At 37.4% G+C, this 19,566-nt stretch overlaps 1 protein-coding gene across 1 annotated transcript in view; it reads right to left on the bottom strand.

Moving 5' to 3' along the window:
• Positions 1 to 19,566, bottom strand: part of TRHDE (thyrotropin releasing hormone degrading enzyme) — a 213,232-nt gene that overhangs the window by 124,508 nt on the left and 69,158 nt on the right. The window contains exon 4 of the mRNA XM_066183262.1: positions 1,538 to 1,692. Coding sequence (XP_066039359.1) covers positions 1,538 to 1,692 — 155 coding nt within the window. The remainder of the gene's footprint in view (positions 1 to 1,537; positions 1,693 to 19,566) is intronic.

Genomic DNA, 19,566 nt, shown 5'->3' with positions numbered 1-19,566 from the left:
TAATTAAGCAAACAGCACTGGCAGTGATATCAACAAGTAAACCTCCTCATCTGCAATTATAAGGTCACTTAAATGCACTTTATAATCATATTTCTACCCTAAAATAAATTCTGCTATAGATTTTGCCCACTTCATGATCCTCTAAAATTCCCAGACCAACGTAAAAAGGCTTCAGTGTCTGTAAGAATCAAATAAACAAACTTGGTGAGTTAATGATGTGATAATTGCTCACATCTGAAGTACAAATTGCCCTGGAAGCAAAGGAAATTATCACAGCAGTGCAAAGAATAACTGGAAGTAATGAAACTCCTTCAGAAAAACCAAGACTTAAGCTGATCACTAGGAGAAAGTTACTTACTATCAGATTTAATCAAAAGGTTTTAAGGGAAGCCATATAACCCTGTAATCAGGAGCACTGAACCCAGCACTACAAACACATCACATGGAAAAATCTGATATTCACAGGAGCTGGGACTTGATGACCTAGTGTATGTTTTCCACACGATTCCTAAAGGCACAGTAGTTTTTCTAACTGAACTGGATACTACTCTGTTATACTGCACAGTGAAGAGCTTATAGAAAAATCACATAGATAATAGTATCAAGATCAAGCCAGCAGTAACTTTCAAATAAAATTTCATGTTTTAGTTGAAGACTTCATATTCATCGATCGATTTAATGTGAAATACAAACACGAACCAAACATTATTTTCAGGTTCATCTGGCAGAATGCCATTACAATGCCTCGTTTTTACACGGTACTTTTTATTTGCTGAAAGTGTTAAGAATTTGCATTGCCTTTAAAGAATACTGTGTAAAGTCACAGATGTAAGCCATGGTGATTACACAGTAGGATTTCATTCATCTTAACCTGAAGGCTATGATTATGCCTCTTATGAGTGTAAGAAAGCATTTCCTGCCCCTGTAGCAAATTTCTTCATAACATTTGCCTTCAATTCAATATTACTAACAGTTGTAATGTGTTTAGTTTGAGATAAGAAGATGGGAAAAACATAAAATAAATTGTAATGTGGGTTCTTTATTTTAAGTTTTCTTATTGACACAATAGTTTCTATACACATAAAGATTCACTTATCCACTACTAGTGAACAGAGTGGGTCAACATCAAATTGGGAAAAAAACTGAGAGGAAAAAGAATGGATATGTGCATATATGACACAAGACAAAGAATTGACTTCAGTCAAAACATTTTTTGACATGAATGTGAAACTCAGCATGAATCTGCTATCAACATGTTTATTCTACATACCCATAACAAATACACTGACACACAGAATATGCTACTACAGAAGACAGGGAAGCTGTTCATTGCTACCGATTTTCTCTTCTAACCCCATTTTGAGTCTTCACAGTTTCTGTATTGTAGGGATGTGTCTTACAGATCTCCATGTTATATGGATTCCCGTTACAATAGAAATCACAACCATCCATGTGTACAATACAAATTCATTTTCAGTTCTGAAAAGGAGCACATGTTTTCTGACATTAAGATCAAATACGTGAACAGCTTTAATACCTGATGACATAGTTCATGTACAATGACCATGGTGACATCCAGTAGATATAAAATAGAAGAAATGCTTGGATCTAGCAGTATCCTTTGCTCCACGAAAACACTCAGTCCCCAGTTTTCCATAGCAGCATATGGATGCTTAGGCACAGCCAACAGATCTAGAAATAGGAAACATATATGTTAACTCCTTGCGGAAGCTACTGTGCTGAAGATCTACTATAAGAAGGACCATAAATCATCAATAAAAGCATTTTAAATAACATACATGGGGAAAAAAAAATTAAAAAACCAAAACAACCCACAACCAAATAAAAAACCCCAAAATGCTCTCTAGTAGTATTTCTTAGGAAACATTAATATTCATTTTTATCTTATGCCACTATCTGCTCACAAATTACTACCACGGCATTGATGTAACATAGTACTTAGCATTTCTAATGAAGCTTTCTATACAGAATCCAGCTTATTTACAGCACCTTGTTGATTTACTTCTGGGTTTGATATTATACCATATCAGCACATTAACACAGATACTACAAGTATTTTTTTATCTTTTCATTAAAGCAACTCCTTTATGAACATCTTACACATCAAACTGTATGTAATGACCAATGTTTAGGGGTGCACTGAAGAAATACTGTTTCATAACAACAAGAAAAATGGCAAACTGTTCAGAATCCCCAGTTCTTACTAAACAAGGCATCTTCCAGTGTGCACTGTTGCTAGCACACATCCTCTGCAAGCAAGACTGCTGACACCCACCTCTCAGCCCTGCCAGCTGACACAATGGAACCATATGCAACTTAAGGAACTTTACTTCTGTTTTGTATTCAAACTTGTATTTCTCACTTTGTATTCAGCAAGTGAGAAAACATTCTCACTTTGTATTCAGTAAGTGAGAAAATATTAGGAACAAGATAGGGCGATCTTTCAACAAGTGAAAAAAAAAAAAAGCACAAAGGAATCTCTCCCAGAGGCATGAGGTTGAACAACTCAATACTAGAACACGTCTTAGAAAAATCTTATTGCAGAAGACTGAAAAGGAACTAGATTGACTCCCAGTCTGGAAAGAAATCTAAAATTACAGTAAATTTCCATAGGGAATGAACCAATACACAATTCTGCTTCACAGCAAAAAAATCTGAAAGAGCCCAGAAACAACTTCCTTTGACTATAAGAAGCCCAGTACAACCCATGTATAAATCAGACAGAATTTTGGAAGCTACAGTGTGACATCAGCATGGTGCTCCCTCCAGTCAAACTAATTAGACTGACTTCTCAATTAATTAGCCTGGCTGCCACACTCCTCTCTCATTTCCCTCTACCACTTCTGCTTCCAAAACTAGTTCATTGGCAGCTATCACAAGTCCGTCTAGGTGGTCCTCCACTGGGTGACTTCCTAACATGATCAAGAGAAATTCTGACCTAATTATTCTACATAATACTCTAAATTGTATTATAGCACTGACACCTCTCCTACGTTTGTCTGTTTTGGCTTGCCAATGCATGTAATGGAATTGGCTTGGAGAACAAACAGACTGCAGGAGCTCTACTCCAAGATTCATGGGAAGTTGCCACTGAAGTACTGGGAAATGAGAATTTGGGTATATTCTGGCATTCCTAAAAAGAGCCTGCTTCAAGAAGCATAAAAATACCAGCCACCTAGTGAATTCAAGGCAAGTCTAGCAGCTGCTTCCAAATACGTGCAGAAAATATTCAAATCACAGAGACACACTTCAAATGCTAAAGAATAAATATTTTATAGATAAGCAAACACTAGAATATGAGCTTAATTAAAGAAAATAAACTAAAAATCCAAAACATGGTGTTCAAGATTAGGCATGTGAGTAAATTCAAAACTATATGCTTTCCTTTTCTTCTTCAGTTGAAGCTTGAAAGATATGACTTTTTTAGAATAACTGCAATTTGTTACAAATGACATGCAAAATGAAAAGCCCCTGTCTGCTATACAAAGAAGGAATATGGATGGAGAAAAAAAAAAAAAAGACACAAACATTACCAAGTGGAATCACTGAAGTTAACAGCAAGTTTTCATTAACATTAAATAGGGATCTCCCCCATTCTCAACTCTGTAAAGAAAGCCATAGCTTCTACACCAATTAAACTTTCCACCAGAAGGTGTCTTCAGAAGATGAATACTGTTCTTATCTACCCAAATAGAGTTTTCAGCATTTCCCTTCAAACACAGAACTAGCACAAAAGTAAGACCAGGACCCTATTTTTCACTGTTCCTTTCATCTCTTTATTCTCCTTTGGGTTCATTTGTAGTTTTTGGTCTTTCTTTCCAGTAAAAAATGGATAGATTTTGTCAGGTCATCCAGTAATAAACTGGAATAACTCTTGTGGAACTGGGAAACAAGGGTGAGGTCTCACACTAAACATACTTACAGGCTAATTATAGACTGTCTTTCACTATTTGTGTCGTTGGTATTGCTTTGCTGGTTTGGACTGATACTTTACAGGACTGACACACCAATAAAACCTTCCAATCTGATGGACAGATAACTGCCTTGCAGATAGGCAACCACAGAGAGATATTTTAAATCACATTCATCCAACACAGCCCCATTTCTCTGCAAGCCTGAAAAGTCCTTTCACACACCGGCTATTGCTGAAAGGGCTTTTCTGAAGAGAGAAAACAAAACATTCGATAACCCTCTGAGTTTCCAGAATGTTAATCCCTGCAGGTGACATGAGCATACCAATAATGTTGAGTGAATATGAGCACACTACCATTTTCCAGCACAGGGTCTGACATACTACACTTTAATGCCAAAGAGAATTTCTTAATCTCCACTGACTGACAGAATGGTCTGTGAAAATATGCATCATCACAAAATGATTTGCTACTTATTGTCCACATCTAAATTCTGAATATCCAACTCTCAATGTTAATTTTTCAGTGGCTGGTATTCGATGGCTTCAAAAATTTCTACTACCTTTAAATAAAATTCCAAACACGTCTACTTTTGTGGTAAAAGACACAATAATCTATATCTTTCTCTGGGGAGTAATAAACATTTGATTTCAGAGGAACAATGTGTGATGTTCAAGTCCCAACATGAAAATTTGTATTTCCCTGTTTATCACACCATTAGAGCCCTGAGGAAGGTATCCTGTGATCCTGGAGGTGACATCTGTTAAGGTTTTAGTGGCATTTTCAAGGTACAAAAGGAGGAGTGATAACACACATTTTGATGGAAATATCATTCACACATATTACTGCATGAAACTGTTCTGCACTAACTGCAAAATGGGAACTACTGAATATATAACAGCCTGTGTACATGCTGCATTCAGTCACTCTGTACACTATTTAATTAAATTCTTTGTAAAGCACTTCTGAATGTTTGATTATGTGGATATTGCTGGGGAAATAGAAATGTGTGTTATTGCTTGCAGAGAATAATATCCTCATGCGTCATAAAACTGTTACTTGAGATTTCCTGATACAGCAGTGCAGAGTCCCGTGTAGTGCTGGAATAATAAAGGGTTTCCACCTCCTGGCCTTCACAGAGACTAAATTCATGACCAACAAGTAAAAATTATATGGCTAAAATAAAATCACAGGACAAAAATGTGTTGGAGCTTCACATTTACATGCTATACTGGTACAATTACTTGAATACAAGGACAGCATTTGGATTTTTAAAAAATCTATTTCTGTGTGACTTCCGTGAAAAAAGAAATTAAGTTACAAAAATTGTATATAGCTCAACAGCTTCTTTTATTTCCAAACATTTAATTAAGGCAGCATAATTATGTGAGCCTACACCAAAATATAATCCTCTGACATTATCAGCAAGTTATCATCCTAGTGCAAAATAGAAATCAGCAATTTCACACCTAAGTTGGCCACAAAGCAAATACACATTTGATGGGGTCTTTATATCTGTGAACTTAGTATCTGTACAAATTGCAAATGATACTGTTTTTCAATCTTTGCCATTCAGTCATGGTGTCTTCTAGGTTCCTTTAAAAACCATTATATTCCCCAAAGCACAAACTGGGAGCATCACCTTTACTTTAAATGAGAGCAAGGTTAGAACAGAAAAGGATTAAATGCAAAATGATCCAGCTCTCTCAAGCAGAGTAGCATTAATTTGTGGGGCCTTTTCCCCCCCTTTACCATCCTACTCTTTTGCAAACATGAAAGCATCTTCTCCATCACTGTGATTCCACTATATTTAACCACCCCCATTTGAAGTTGGACAGGGATATTGGTATAGCGTGCACACATCCACACTATACATATAAATATGAGTGTGTGAATAAACATCAACAGACATCCACATCTATTAACATTAGGTACTGCAATCTTATTTGTTTTAGCTACTGGTTGTAATGTAACTAAGGGCTAGATACTCCAGAATATATGACAGTATTAAATTTCTAATACTCATGGAGGAAGTTAAAAAGCAGTAAGGGGAAGAAAAACCCAAGATGTATGAATTAATTCTGCAAATTTTCTGTTAGCATACATGAGAAATCTTCCAAATAAATATGTGAGACCCCTGAAACACTGCAAGTTGTAAATGAGAACATAGAGTGAGAGATAAGAATTTTCTGTCAAGCATCTTTACACGTTTTCCTTAACAAACCCAGGAGGCATGCAGGGAAAAACTGTTCACTCCATGAACTCCATGTTTTTCCCTTATAATCCCTATTTTTATTACAAAAATGACATTACAAAAATAATTTGAATTTATCTATGTGCCTCTCACAATGTTATTTTCATTCATTTCTTCAGAAGCTTTCTTCAAGATATTGGTGCAGATATCTTGCTCCCAGGATTTCCACTTTTCTGAAAACCAATTCAGCAAAATAAGAGGAAGCATGGACTAGTATCAGTTTATTTAAGTCATGCCATAAGTATGTTTTTTGCCCTTTCCTAGTACTGCATAATGCAATCAATAGCTTTATTAAATCTCTCTAAAGGCCTTGTGCAATTTCCTAAATGAATGCTACTGTACCAATAGAAAAAAAAAATGTTTACCAGAAGGGTGTATATTTCTGCCACTCAGATTCCTTAATCAAAGTAATTTGTTTTACTAAGTAGAAGATGCTTTTCTGTAGCACAATACCATTTTGCGATTTATGCAGATTTTAAGGAACAAGCCAAATACAAAAAGTGACAGAACTCATTAAAAAACATGAAGTCAAACAGTAGTTATTGTAAGAAATATCCAAATTTTCTACTGATAAAGAACTACTGATAATGGTACTTATAAGAAATATCTAAATTAGCTGCTGATTTTTTTTTCTTTTGTGCACTGTTTGATTAGTATATGCCAGAGAAGCCTGTTCTGAAAAACCAAGTGACTTCTTTATATACTTTCATGCCCTTAAAAAGATATGGGGGGAAGGGAGGAGGCAGGCAGGGGAGCGACACAATGGGATGACACACCAAAAAACCCAAACATCCCAGGGCTGGAAAAAGCTCTCTCAAGCCAATGTTTGCCTTGAGACACTTTGAAAAACCTTATTTTCAGAAAACAGTAAGGGCGTGTTTCTTGAAAACTAAATCAACTCAGTATTTCCCTTTCGGCAGTTAGGAGCTAAATACCCTAAATTAGCTGTCTTTAAATTTAATAGTATTCTTCTGTCTTATCTCAGTACATGTAGAGTATTCAAATGCACAGAAGCCATAAATAACCTGGATGACAGCCCCACAGGAAATCTTCAATTAACGTTCCGGTTCAGGCAAATGCTTATTCTGGTGCCCATCAGTTTTTATCTCCAGGACTACGGCACCACTACCCTTCTGTAAGCTTGAGACTTAACAACCCACACAGATGCTGGCCTGCAGAGTTAATGCAAAGGTCTCAAATTGTCTGCCATTATTCCGGTCAAATCCAATGGCTTGTTGCAGACCCTGAGGAGAAATCACTACCACACAGCAGTTTATTGCTGGGTGTTTTATCGCTTCTTATTGCTGTACAAAGTATTACTTAGCATTAACTGACATAAACAATGGATGGATTCTCAGAGTGTTTGATTCATATAGCAGATGTTTCATGCAACATGAAGATTAAAGGATCCAAGAAGAAAAAAAAATGTGGGACAGAAAGCTGGGGAGGGTAAGGAGAGGGAATATATGCAGAAACACAGAAAAAAAAAACTTTGTTATGTTTTTAAGCAACTGAGCCTTGACATTGGGTGATAGCTAGTTTATAGTTTAAGAAAATAAAATAGAAATCTGTTGATATTATTTGACATGCATATTATTAAATTTCTTTCAGTTTTGATACCCCCAGTCCATAGATCACTGCTTTGTTATTTCAAAGTATATCAAATGATTCAATGTTAAAATGAAAAATGAATGCAATCGCCCACTGAGGATGAATTGTGCATCATCTATGTTGTATTGATCTGCATAGGAACAATGCCTTTCTTTTAAAATAATATCTGGACAGATCATTAAGAATTGCTGCACAGTATTAAACAAGGAAAAAAAAATCTTTCACAAAGTTTCTTTATAAATACAAACTTTTTTTCTCAGTTTCAGCCTTAGGTGGGAATTCAAATAGGGAGCTGTATGGGTCAAACCAGGACACAGACTGAAAAGAGCTCAGGTTTCTGTTACTCCGGGTAAAAGGGGTAGTACTGTATATGCATCCTCTACAGCAAATAAACAATAGACAAAGAGAGAAAACACATTCCAACTCTCAACACCGAAATATCTGGCGAGAGGAAAAAACAAGAAATACTTTTGTTGCCTTCATAAATACTGTTTCTAGCGTAAATACTAAGAGCACTGACATGATGGAAAATTGCCAACAGCCATTTTCCTACCACCAGAGTTAATAGAGCATGAGGATTCTATGGTTGAAAACAACATGACACTGATTACTGAGCACTATCAGTACGAATGCTGCTGCAAAGAAAATGATCAAGTGCCACTGCCATATTCCTTCTCTTTGCTGCAAAATCAAGGTGCAGGTACACAGGAAACTCCAGAACTCCATTCTACTTAAGAGTAGTAATGAGATTTTGTTTTTTTCATCTGGCACACATTAAACTGATTTGCATCACAGTAATAAAGAGATGGATGCCTGCATTAAGTACAACACTCTATATACTAAGACTTACCTCTTTTATGTTTGCTTTAAAGTGAGATCACATTCATAGGTGATGGGCAGAGTTTAACAGGCAAAGTAGAAATAGGAATTTTGGAAAGACAGGCAGTTATTTAGCATTAGCAGTATCTTATATTTCACCTGGAGATAAAATTACAATATACCTAATCACATTCACTACATCTGAAGGCAAAGTTTTTGTGGGGACTGCATCTATTTATCTTCTATTCCAGAGTAGGATGAAGAAATGCAAATGGACTGTACTGGATAGCTCCTGAGATACTGTTTTTAGATCTTGCTGTGTATCCTAAGTCCTAGAACAGAGTTTATCTTACATTCTTATGCAAACCCTTTTGATAAAGTAGATCAGGATAGAACTTTACTATCTTAACACTAAAAATAGTAATCCATTCATCACTTTGTTTATTAAACTATTTTAATAAAAGAATTAGAATCTTTCTATGACATCGCAATAAAAACCCATCATCTTAAATTCTAAAGAAACACAAATAACAGAGGACTCCGTCCTCATACGAGTTCAAACTCTCTCCTTCCCACTCATACCTAAGGATGCAACGACGAAGTCTTGTCACAGAATCCATATTCACAAGAGGCTCAAGTTACACTCTGGTGGGTCAGAATACGGAAGTCCAAGATGAACTTCTTGATGCATTTAGATTTCCTAGAGAGATTTAACTAAGTGAATTTACCACTTAACTCCGTTACTTATCGGCATGGGCATGGCCTGCTAACCATGTGCTGTGCAGCTACTCATGACAGGGGAAAAAATCATAATTAAAAAGCAGGTATGCAAGACTGTGACAGAAAAAAGTCATGCCTCTGCACAGTTACCCTGCATTTCCCACAGTAAAATGCAGCACCAAGATCTGAACCACCAAGAAGCTTCACTTCCCTGCCGCAGGAGGGATGAGTGGTGGGCTCCACTCAGTACACACTCCGTTAGGTAGAGGCAGGCAGTAACACGTCTCCAAATAAAGAGGGTCTTTTTTAAGCATCTGGGTTCAGACTTAACCCCACCTGGTTATCTGAGAGGGAAGGGGGAAATAATGAAAAGAAATCAAAGAAATTAGCAAGATGGAAAAGCAGAATAGCTGTAACCTTCACCAGAGCTGAAAATTCCTCTGAGTATGAAAAACAATGGGAAGCAATGAAAACGGTGCTTTGTTCTGCACCTGGAAGCAAGTGATACTGGTGAGGAGAAAGACAGTAATTAGAAAGTAGCCTTATTTCTGACAGTTGTTGTTCCAGACATACTGCAAGTGTTTAATAGTTTCAATTAACTCAGAGAGTAGAACCCAAACATGAAAATCTGTCACAAAAACAGAATACTGCAAACTGTAAAAATAGAACACCCTAGAAAGAAATACTTGTTATCTGAAGTTACAAAAGAAAAGCAACATACTAAAAAGAGGCTGGCGACTGATACCAAATGAACTGTACTCCTTAAGTTTGACAAGGAACTAACCAGAGCTGACAAGAGAAGAGATTGGGACAGACCTGGGCAAAGTGTTTCAGGACAGACTCCAGACTTTCTCAAAAAAAAGGAAAAGCAGAGCCTGGCAAACAACAGGAGCCATCTAGTCCAGAACAAAGTTTACAGAGATCAGTCAGATCTCTGACACAAGGAGTAAGATTGATAATCCAATATCCCACCAGAAAATAAACGCAAGATAGAAAATCATCCAGAGCTCAGAGAACATGTGGAGCTGCACACACAGTGACAGTCTGGACAAACAGTCCTCGTCAGAGTGGGGGAAGAAATTCTGAAAAGATGATGGATCACAGCTCTCTATTCCACCAACAGAGTGACTATACTGCCAAGGGAGATGATGACAGCAACACTTACTCCTATTAGTGTTTCCCTTGTGCTTTTATGATACACAAATGCCCTAGGGTATAGTATTGCTACACTTTGATATTAAGTATGCCTTGTTAGTTCCCTTAAATCACATTTAAGCCAAATTCAGGTAAAAAATCAGTCATACATTTTATCGATAACTTTCAAAACTGACAACACTGCTGAATGCCTACTGAAGTTACCACCAAACAGACAAAATCTATGTTTAATGTGGCTACACTGATCCATATCTACATCCATATTAAGCTGGCACCGACAAGGAGGTAATTACAGCTCAGGTCCTTTTGCACACCTTATGTTTCATATTTTCCCAATCATCGAAAAATTATTCATAAGTTCTGGTCTGAGAATTTATCTGCAAGATATGAACTCACTGAGTATTTTCAGGTGCACTCCTCCATTCCACCGGAGATCTTCATATTCCTTCGTCAGTTAAATCACAACAGGCTTTGAAATGTTCCTGGGATCTAAACAGACTTACATCTTTCATCCTGACTCCTTCTGTTTCCTCAGTTTTTGAGACACAGCCTGTCCATTTTTCTTAACAGTGCTTGTTCGCTTCCTTAGATATGCAAATATCTGTTTATTAGATAAACATAAAAAACTTCTTCCCTGTTGAACTGGCTGGTAAGCAGCTTCTTACTTCAGTGGGGGATAACAACATTTTCCTCTTACTTTCGTAATTCATTTGCATTTTTTCAGTGTCTAATGTAACCTCCACCAGAGCTTACATTCTCTGTCAATCTTTACTTGCATTATCCAAAGATCTAAATAAATACAATGTACACAGCTCACTGCTGACTGCTGAGACCAATAATCCCAACACACCAGTAATGAACCGCTATGGGAACCACTGTGGGCTTGCAGCAACTGAACCCCACTGCAGCCTCACTGTTCTCAACGTTAGAGCAGAATAAGACAACTGCAGGATATAACAAATCAGAAAACAAAGTAGCTACATCTTCCCTTACTTTTGCACAAGGAGGAACCTGTGAAAAACTGGAACATTTTTTACTGCCTACAAAAGGAAGTATTTTGAGAGGCCATTGATATCAGGTATTCCTGTGTTAGATGAATATGCATAATTCAGGCAGATGCCATTTGAAAAGGTTATGCATTCATCTTATGATGGCACAGACAGGGTACCAAGTTTTACAGAGTAACATTTCCTATAGAAAGAGAGAGCAGAAAGAAGCATTCGACAACTTCGGAAAGATTACAAAAAAGATTAGAAAACACACACAAAAAAAATAAAAGCAGAAAGGACACACATTGGAAGTATTGTAGTGGAAGTACAGAGAGCTGTTAGTGCATTGAGATGTACAGGGTGAGTACAAAAACAGCATTATCATCATGTCTATTCAATAGGATACTGAGATTCCTTGGAATAATGGATTATGGGACAAAATTTGTGCCAGATGTAGGGGAGGTTTAATCAGCAACTACTGTAACACTACTGAGAAATCCTGTTTACAGACATCATAGAAGACTGAAAAGGCAACAAGAACCGTGATAAAGGGACCTACCTGTAACCCCAGAGCCAATTCAGAAACAGGATGACAAAAAACCATTAAGCTAAATTCTTGAAGTACCTTTAACATGGCATTAGGGCAGTACTCTAACAGAGTCACACAATGGCTGGGACTGGAAGGGATCTCCAGAGGCTCTCTTGCCCAACTCCCCTGCTCACGGAGGACCATCAAGAGCTCGTTGTCTAAGACCACATCCAGATAGCTTTTGAATATGTCTAAGGATTGAGACACCACAATCTCTGTGCTCCCTGGGGTTTAGCAGATTATCTTTCCAAGTTTAGTAGTTTATCATTCTTTAAGACTTTGTCAAACAGTTTGAATATTACCTCAAATTTAAATTAGCAAAATAGAACAAAGATCAAATTGTTCAATCTACAAATCCACTAAAACATACAATCTTAGTTCAAAAGAGAGTATTTTATGCTAAAGTCTGATTAAAAATATGTTTTAGATAACAGCATCTTGTACACTTTTACTAATACATTTCCTGTAAAATATTTTTCTGTTAGTGTCCATGTTTTACTTAGAATACTGCTCTGGAGTAGAGAACTCTTGTCATGGCCAAATGAAATAACTGTTTTCGATTCTGTCATCAACAGAAGATTTGCAGACAAAGTATATAGACTTTTTCTCCACGTATTTTGCATTTCAAAAATTGCAGAGTGATGACCAAAGCTAAGAAGGTAACTTGGAAAACCACAGGAACACTGTCTTAAGCTAATGAAAGATGTGATTACTTCTGAAAAAAAAATTAAGATACGATGCTGAGGGAACTGAAAGATCCTGTCTCAGAGTACGAAGAAACACAGTGGGAAAAGCTGAAAATTATCACCAGAAGGTTTGAGAGATGAAGCTGAAACAGATGAAAAACACAAACTGAGAAACAAGACAAAGAAATGAAAAGTTTTCCTGAGACAGACAGTAAGAGCTGAGAAGCTGAGGAAATGTTTGTCACAGGAACTATGAATAAAAACAGGAGAAATATTTTGAGAAGATAAAGAGGGAGAAAGTGAACACACCTTGCTAGGACATATCTGCACCTCCTCAGGCTTATTCCAGTAAGGTTTTGTGTATCTTCAATGCACAGAACTAGAAGAAACAGAAAAGCTGTGGAAAAGCCGATCCACTGCTTGGGTAATAAAGAACTGAACAAGCTGAAGGCTCATGAGGTATTAAAATAACTCACTTCAGCAATTTTTCAGTTATTAGAGATCTTAATACCCTAGATGTTCATGTAATCTGAGCCTTTTAGAACTTTAAGTAGCCAGAATGGCTGCAGAGAAGTTCCCAAGAACTCCAGATTTTTATAAGGCCTTGGGGAAACTATAGCTTGAAAATCATTGAAGGGCAGGACTAACCTGATCTCCTTTGACAAGGTGACCTACATAGTGGATGATGAAAAGGCTGTGGATGTTTTCTGCATGGACATCAGTAAAGCCTTTGACTGCATTCCCCACAGCATTCAGCTGGATCAGTTGACTGCTCATGGCTTGGATAGATGCACTGTTCGCTGGGTTAAAAAATGGTTGGATGGCCAAGCTCAGGGAGTGGTGGCCTCAGCCAATGGTCAATCACCAGTGGTGTTTCACAGTACTCAGTATTTGGGCCAGTTCTGTTTAATATCCTCATTGACAACCTAGACAAGGGGATAGAGTGCACCCTCAGTAAGTTTGCAGACAACACAAAATTGGGTGGGAGTGTTGATCTGCAGGATGGTAGGAAGGCTCTGCAGAGGGATCTGGACAGGCTGGATCGATGTGCCACGGCCAACAGTATGAGATTCAACAAAGCCAAGTGCCTTGCCGGACACCTGGGTCACAATAACCTCATGGAATGCTACAGGCTTGGGGTGGAGTGGCTAGAAACTGGACAGAAAAGGATCTGGGGGTGCTGGTTCACAGCAGCTGAACATGAGCCAGTGTGTGCCTGCGTGGCCAAGAAGGCCAATGGCATCCTGGCCTGTGTGAGCAACAGTGAGGCCAGCCCGACCAGGGCAGTGACTGCCCCCTGTACTTGGCACTGGTGGGGCTGCACCTCAAGTCATGTGTTCCAGTTTTGGGCCCCTCACTACAAAAAGGACATTCAGGTACTGGAGTGTGTCCAGAGAAGGGCAATGGAGCTGTGGAAGGGTCTGGAGCACAAGTCTGATGAGAGGCAGCTGAGGGAGCTGAGATTGCTTACTCTAACGAAAAGACAGCTCAGGATAAACCTCACTCCTCTCTACAACTACCTGGAAGGAGTTTGTAGCCAGATGGGGATTGGTCTCCTCTCCAAAGTAACATGCATCAGGACAAGAGGAAATGGTCCTGAGTTGCAACAGGGGAAGTTTAGATTGGGTATTAGGAAAAAATTCTTCTCTGAAAGTGGCATAAAGCTTTGGAACAGGCTGCCCAAGGAAATGATGGCATTAGCGACCACAGAAGTGTTCAAAGATTGTGCAGATGTGACATTTGGGGACACAGTTTAGTGGCAAACATAGCAGTGCCAGTTTAACAGTTGGATTTGATGATCTTAAAGGTCTTTTCCAACCTTAACAATCCTATGATTCTACAAAACAGCCTTATATGGTGCAGTTGTATTTGAGAGCAAACTGTATACAAAAAAATGCAGTGACAGAGAATTGACTGACCACATGAATATCAAAGATGTTGAAGGAAAAACAGCATTTAGACTGAACAAGCAAAAGAAGCCATAAAAAGAAGTTTGAATAAAGTGAACATAAAGCAGACATAAATTCAGTACAATCAATTGCATCTGTCAGGTACAGAAGCCGAGAACCTACCTGATCAGGCAACAAGAAAGATACAAAAACAGATGTAGCACGTTCTTCTCCTGAAATAGCACTATTTTGTCCAAGTACGATCTTGTTTATGCCCCATGTTATACCGTAACATTACAAAGTCATGGAGATAGATGCCTGCTCTCAGTACTACTAGCCCACTGAATACATGAACTTTTCCAATTATACAGAAATCAGAATGCTTTCCCTGAGTAGAATTCCATTCTCTGCATCACAGATTTAAACATTAAAGTTATATTAAAGAACCATAACAAAGTTAGGTTCACAAATCTCATCGAAATTTGATAACCGATGAATAATTTACATTAAGATAATAGAGGTCTCATTTAAAATGTTTCTATTATGATGACTTTTCTCTGTTAGAATCATAATTTTCCCATACCATCTTGCTTCATTATTATTTACAGAGAAAACAATTTCCAATCATTCCTCTTAAAAGTCAAAGTCCAATTAAAGATTTTGCTGTATCAGTAATGTTTGATGTAGATCATGACCGAGAAAACAGGCTTTTCTTTACAGAAAATCTAAGAATAACTTGCACAAAATAAGTATTGCAATGTCTACTAGAAGAAACAGTATAAATTGCAAGATCTTCAGTATAATGAAAGGCACAAAAGAATATCTAGTAAGGAATCAGAATCTAATAGTCCCTCAATTTAGAAGGTCTTTTTGTTCTGACTCTTATCAACATAGAGTGCACAGCTAATTCAATATGCACCATAGAAGCATTTTTAAAAATCTTAATAATATTATGCAGAGGAACATTGCAGTTCTGTAGTGAACCTAGCAAGCCAGGACACCAAGTCATCAAATCATCTGCACTGGAAGTATGCAAAAGACACTCCGAAGTCTTTAAACCAAGTTCTCCTTCACACCGAAGACACAATCTTTTCCTCCTAAAAGACAGGCTATAAAACAGCCTGAACGAAACAGTGTTTACACATGGCTCCCAGTCCCTTTTCACTGCTGGAACAATATAAATCAGATGCTGGTTCAAATGTAAATCAGATTGAAAAGGACTAAGGACTTGCTTAAAGCAAATTATTAAGTTTGTGAAAGATCAAAGACTAGCACTCTACTGCCATCTGAGAATGCAAATGAGAGATGCAGAAGAGGCTGAAGAAAAACAAAGGAGAACTGAGGGATTCTTTCTTGGTGTAAGGATTAAAAATCTATCGGTTTAAATTAAATAGTAACAATCTTATCAGTGGAGGAATTCTTTCATCATCTCATGACTTTACTTGATGGAAGGCACATTACAGGTATTTCTATAAGAGGCCAATGTAGTTTGCTTTTTCATGCTAATATTTTGATACTTCTCAAGATCTTTTACTCCTGAAGCCAGTTTTGTTCTCTCTCTTTTAGTAAACATTGATTTCCACCACTCACCCCCCCCCCCCACCCCCGTTTGCATTTCAAATAGAGCTAAAACAAGCAAGAGCAGTTTTGTTTAACACCTTCAATGGTGCTGAACCTTCTCTGGCTAGCTGGAATAAAAATCCACAGCTGTAACTATCTCTTTATGGATATTCCAATCTAAATTTCTTCTTCTTTAAAGCTTCAAAAACTGTTTAAAGTAAGTACAGTGCATTCTTCTTCAAAGATAACAGGAATGGTAGTGTACTTTGCATTACCGTACATAATCCAGTACATTCCTTGCTGTCTGTGCTGACTGGGAGTTCAGCTTGATGTCAGCTTGAAGGTATGGTAGTGATGACCAAAGACGGTCATCTACAGAGACAAATTACTAGGGGCATCAAGAATACCAGCTATCCCACCAGGAAGAAAAAATGAAACACATATTTATTAAGAGACACTTTTGTCCCTTGCCACAGCTATATGCTGCACAAAGAACGGCTATTTAATTTACAAGTAAAGATTCAGTATTGCAGTGACAATACAAATTTCAGTGAACAGAGTACTATGCTTGACAAAGTGATGATGTACAAGATTATTACCTGTCCTTTCAAACTTCTGTACTTGAAGTAACCAATGGAAAACTTTAGAAGCATCAGACAAAAGATGAAAAATCCCAATCATCACTTTAGGATCTAGAAGAGCACATGCTTCCATTTGGTATTTAACATTCTAGATACTCAGTTTTTTCCACAGACATTCTCTCATCATTTTATATTAACTATTCTTAGTAATAAAACAAAATAATAAACTTTTTTAGTTTAATTTTGAAATAAAAAATAAACTTTTTTTTAATAAAACAGCTTTGATTGAAAACAAATGTCCAAGCACAATGAATTAATTGCATGCAATTGTAAGCAATACTGAGAAATGAATAATTATAGAAATGTACTCTAGCAACTAATGAAGAAAGACAAGGAACCCTCAAAACAGAAGTTATCACAGAATTCTGCTACTTAGTCTATAGGGTATCAGTCCTCCTTCTGGCATTAGCAAAGTGTCATTCCTAGAGGTTTCAGCTCTTTAAGTCTTTTTCCATAGTCAGAGAACTGACTTCCATCAGCATGCAATTTGATTCACGAAAGTACTGCTGAAATCACAGTTAAGAGAGCCATGTCTCCAGGCACATGAATCCCTGTAATGACTTGGCCTGCTGAAAATCCAGACATTCTGGCCTCCACATAACTCTCACTGTCAATTCAGCATAGCTCTTCTGGCTCATTATTTTTGTTAACTTGTCTCCTCTCCTAGTACTGTAATGATGTTTCCCTCCCTCTTGATCAAAACTCTTCATCTTCTTTCAAACGATATTAGATTACTGCCTTTCACATCCTTAGGTACATTTGCCATTTTCTGTGTTTGGTTGCTAGAAAGGAGTAAAGAAAAAGTGAAGAGAGAACTGAATCTCCTGTGACCCCCACGAAAGAAAATTACTTGTGTCATCAATCCTTGAAATTCCTTTGGGTGTAATCCCATACAAGGAATCTTGTAATTCCTTGGGCATGTAATCAAAGACCAGAAAGAATCTCTTTACCAGGCTTTCTTATGCAGAATCAGCAATCCTACCATTCTGACACCCCGTTGGTGTCTCACACTGACATGTCAGAAACTTCCCCCCAGGTCACAGTGGTACAGGTCTATACTTATATTGGTCTTATCTGTGCAGTAATACATCCTCAGCTTACCAGGCCCATATAGGAAATTCTGCTTAACATATTCCCAAGTACAATGAAAATTTAGACCTCTTGGTCTCCCCTGTTTTCTTTGCAACTTTTGAGGATTTTGTCTTTTGTACTAAAGGTTTTAAGGATACTGCTAGCAGTTGGGAGGTATTTTTGGGCTTCTTCTGTACTAAATGACTCTTAAGTAGGCATCTGCAGTTGAAAGTGACCAGATTTTTTCTTTCAACTGTTTTCTAGCAGGTCTGGTAATTTTCTTTCCCTCCCTCTCCCACCAGCACAGTGTATCAGAAAACCATACCTATACATCTCTGTGATCAGATCTAAGGTTGAAGGCAACACACCGACACTGACATAAAATTCTAATAACCTGCTACTTCCTAGACTTCATACTCTGTTCAGGTCCACATTGTTTTCAACATGCTACTGACTGAATTTGCAGGGGTCTGACTATTACTTTGGCTGAAGCAAGACCACTGATCTTGCTTGCAACAGAATGTGTCTAGAAGAGCAGATCTGCTGAAATGTCTTTTTTCTTGACTACGTCAAAGTTCTGTATATGAACAAAGAGCTGGTGAAACAGTAAAATGTGCAGGAAAAACACCAAGTTAGAACATACCTGAAGCAGCATTCTTCTGCACAGTTCCAGACTACATTGATCTTCCCTTGCCACTTGATTCAAAGCTGTGTCTGCCAGACCAAATAGGAAATATGTTCGAGGTGATTGAACAGCTCACCCAAATATGCTGAACTGGCACACACTGCCACCTCATGTAATTTTGCACCAATAAATCAAGAGTTAAAAGGCATATAATACAAGGTGACTTGAAGTGGCTGTCATTAATTATGTTCTATCTTTTGCTTAGTAACCACCACAACACAGTCTTCAATAAAACTAATCCTAATTACAGTCTGACAAGTTTCCCAAATTGTGCTTATAATTTATTTTAGCATGACAGTTTTGGAAACTGCAAGAACTGTTCATTTCCTTTTACTTTCACAAGTATATCAAGCAGTTACTGTCAGAGATAAACAAATATGTAAAAAGTGACATTTCAACATACAGAAAGCAGCAAAGTCAGTGACAGAAGATGCTAGTGTACCCTGAAAATACTAAAAATTGAACTTCTATCAATTTTTATAACCACAGTATCGGTTTTAGAAATTGATAAAAAGGTGGCAACTTCCATCCAATCCCTTATTGGAACAAATTAATCAAAAATTCTCTCCTGCACTTCACTAAAGACTCTTAAAAAGTATTTTCTTCTATCTATTTCAAACCAATCTCCTACCACTTCTGATGAGCATCAGAGGTAGTAGTGTCCCTTGAAGGACTTGATGAACTGTAGTTCTGCATGAATTCACTTACAGTTTTATCCTTCTCTTTAATAAACTCTTTGTGAAAAACTCCCTTAATAATGTATTTTGTACTCTCAAAGTCAAACTGTTTTGGATAAAAATAGGTGAGTCTAGAAAGAAGGGAGAAAGAGAGAAATGCTTAATTTTAAATTCCACCTCTCAGAAAAATTCTCATCTAAATCATTTCAATGTTGTGAAATACACTTTTCTTTGTTGTTAACCTCCTTTTCTCCTAAAAACAAGGAAATAAGGCATCTTACTGTTTTC

The sequence above is a fragment of the Chamaea fasciata genome, unplaced genomic scaffold, assembly GCF_029207755.1.
Source record: "Chamaea fasciata isolate MVZ Bird 193981 ecotype frontalis unplaced genomic scaffold, bChaFas1.0.hap1 SCAF_5, whole genome shotgun sequence".
Lineage (NCBI taxonomy): Eukaryota > Metazoa > Chordata > Aves > Passeriformes > Sylviidae > Chamaea > Chamaea fasciata.
This window is presented reverse-complemented; position numbering and strand designations above follow the sequence as displayed.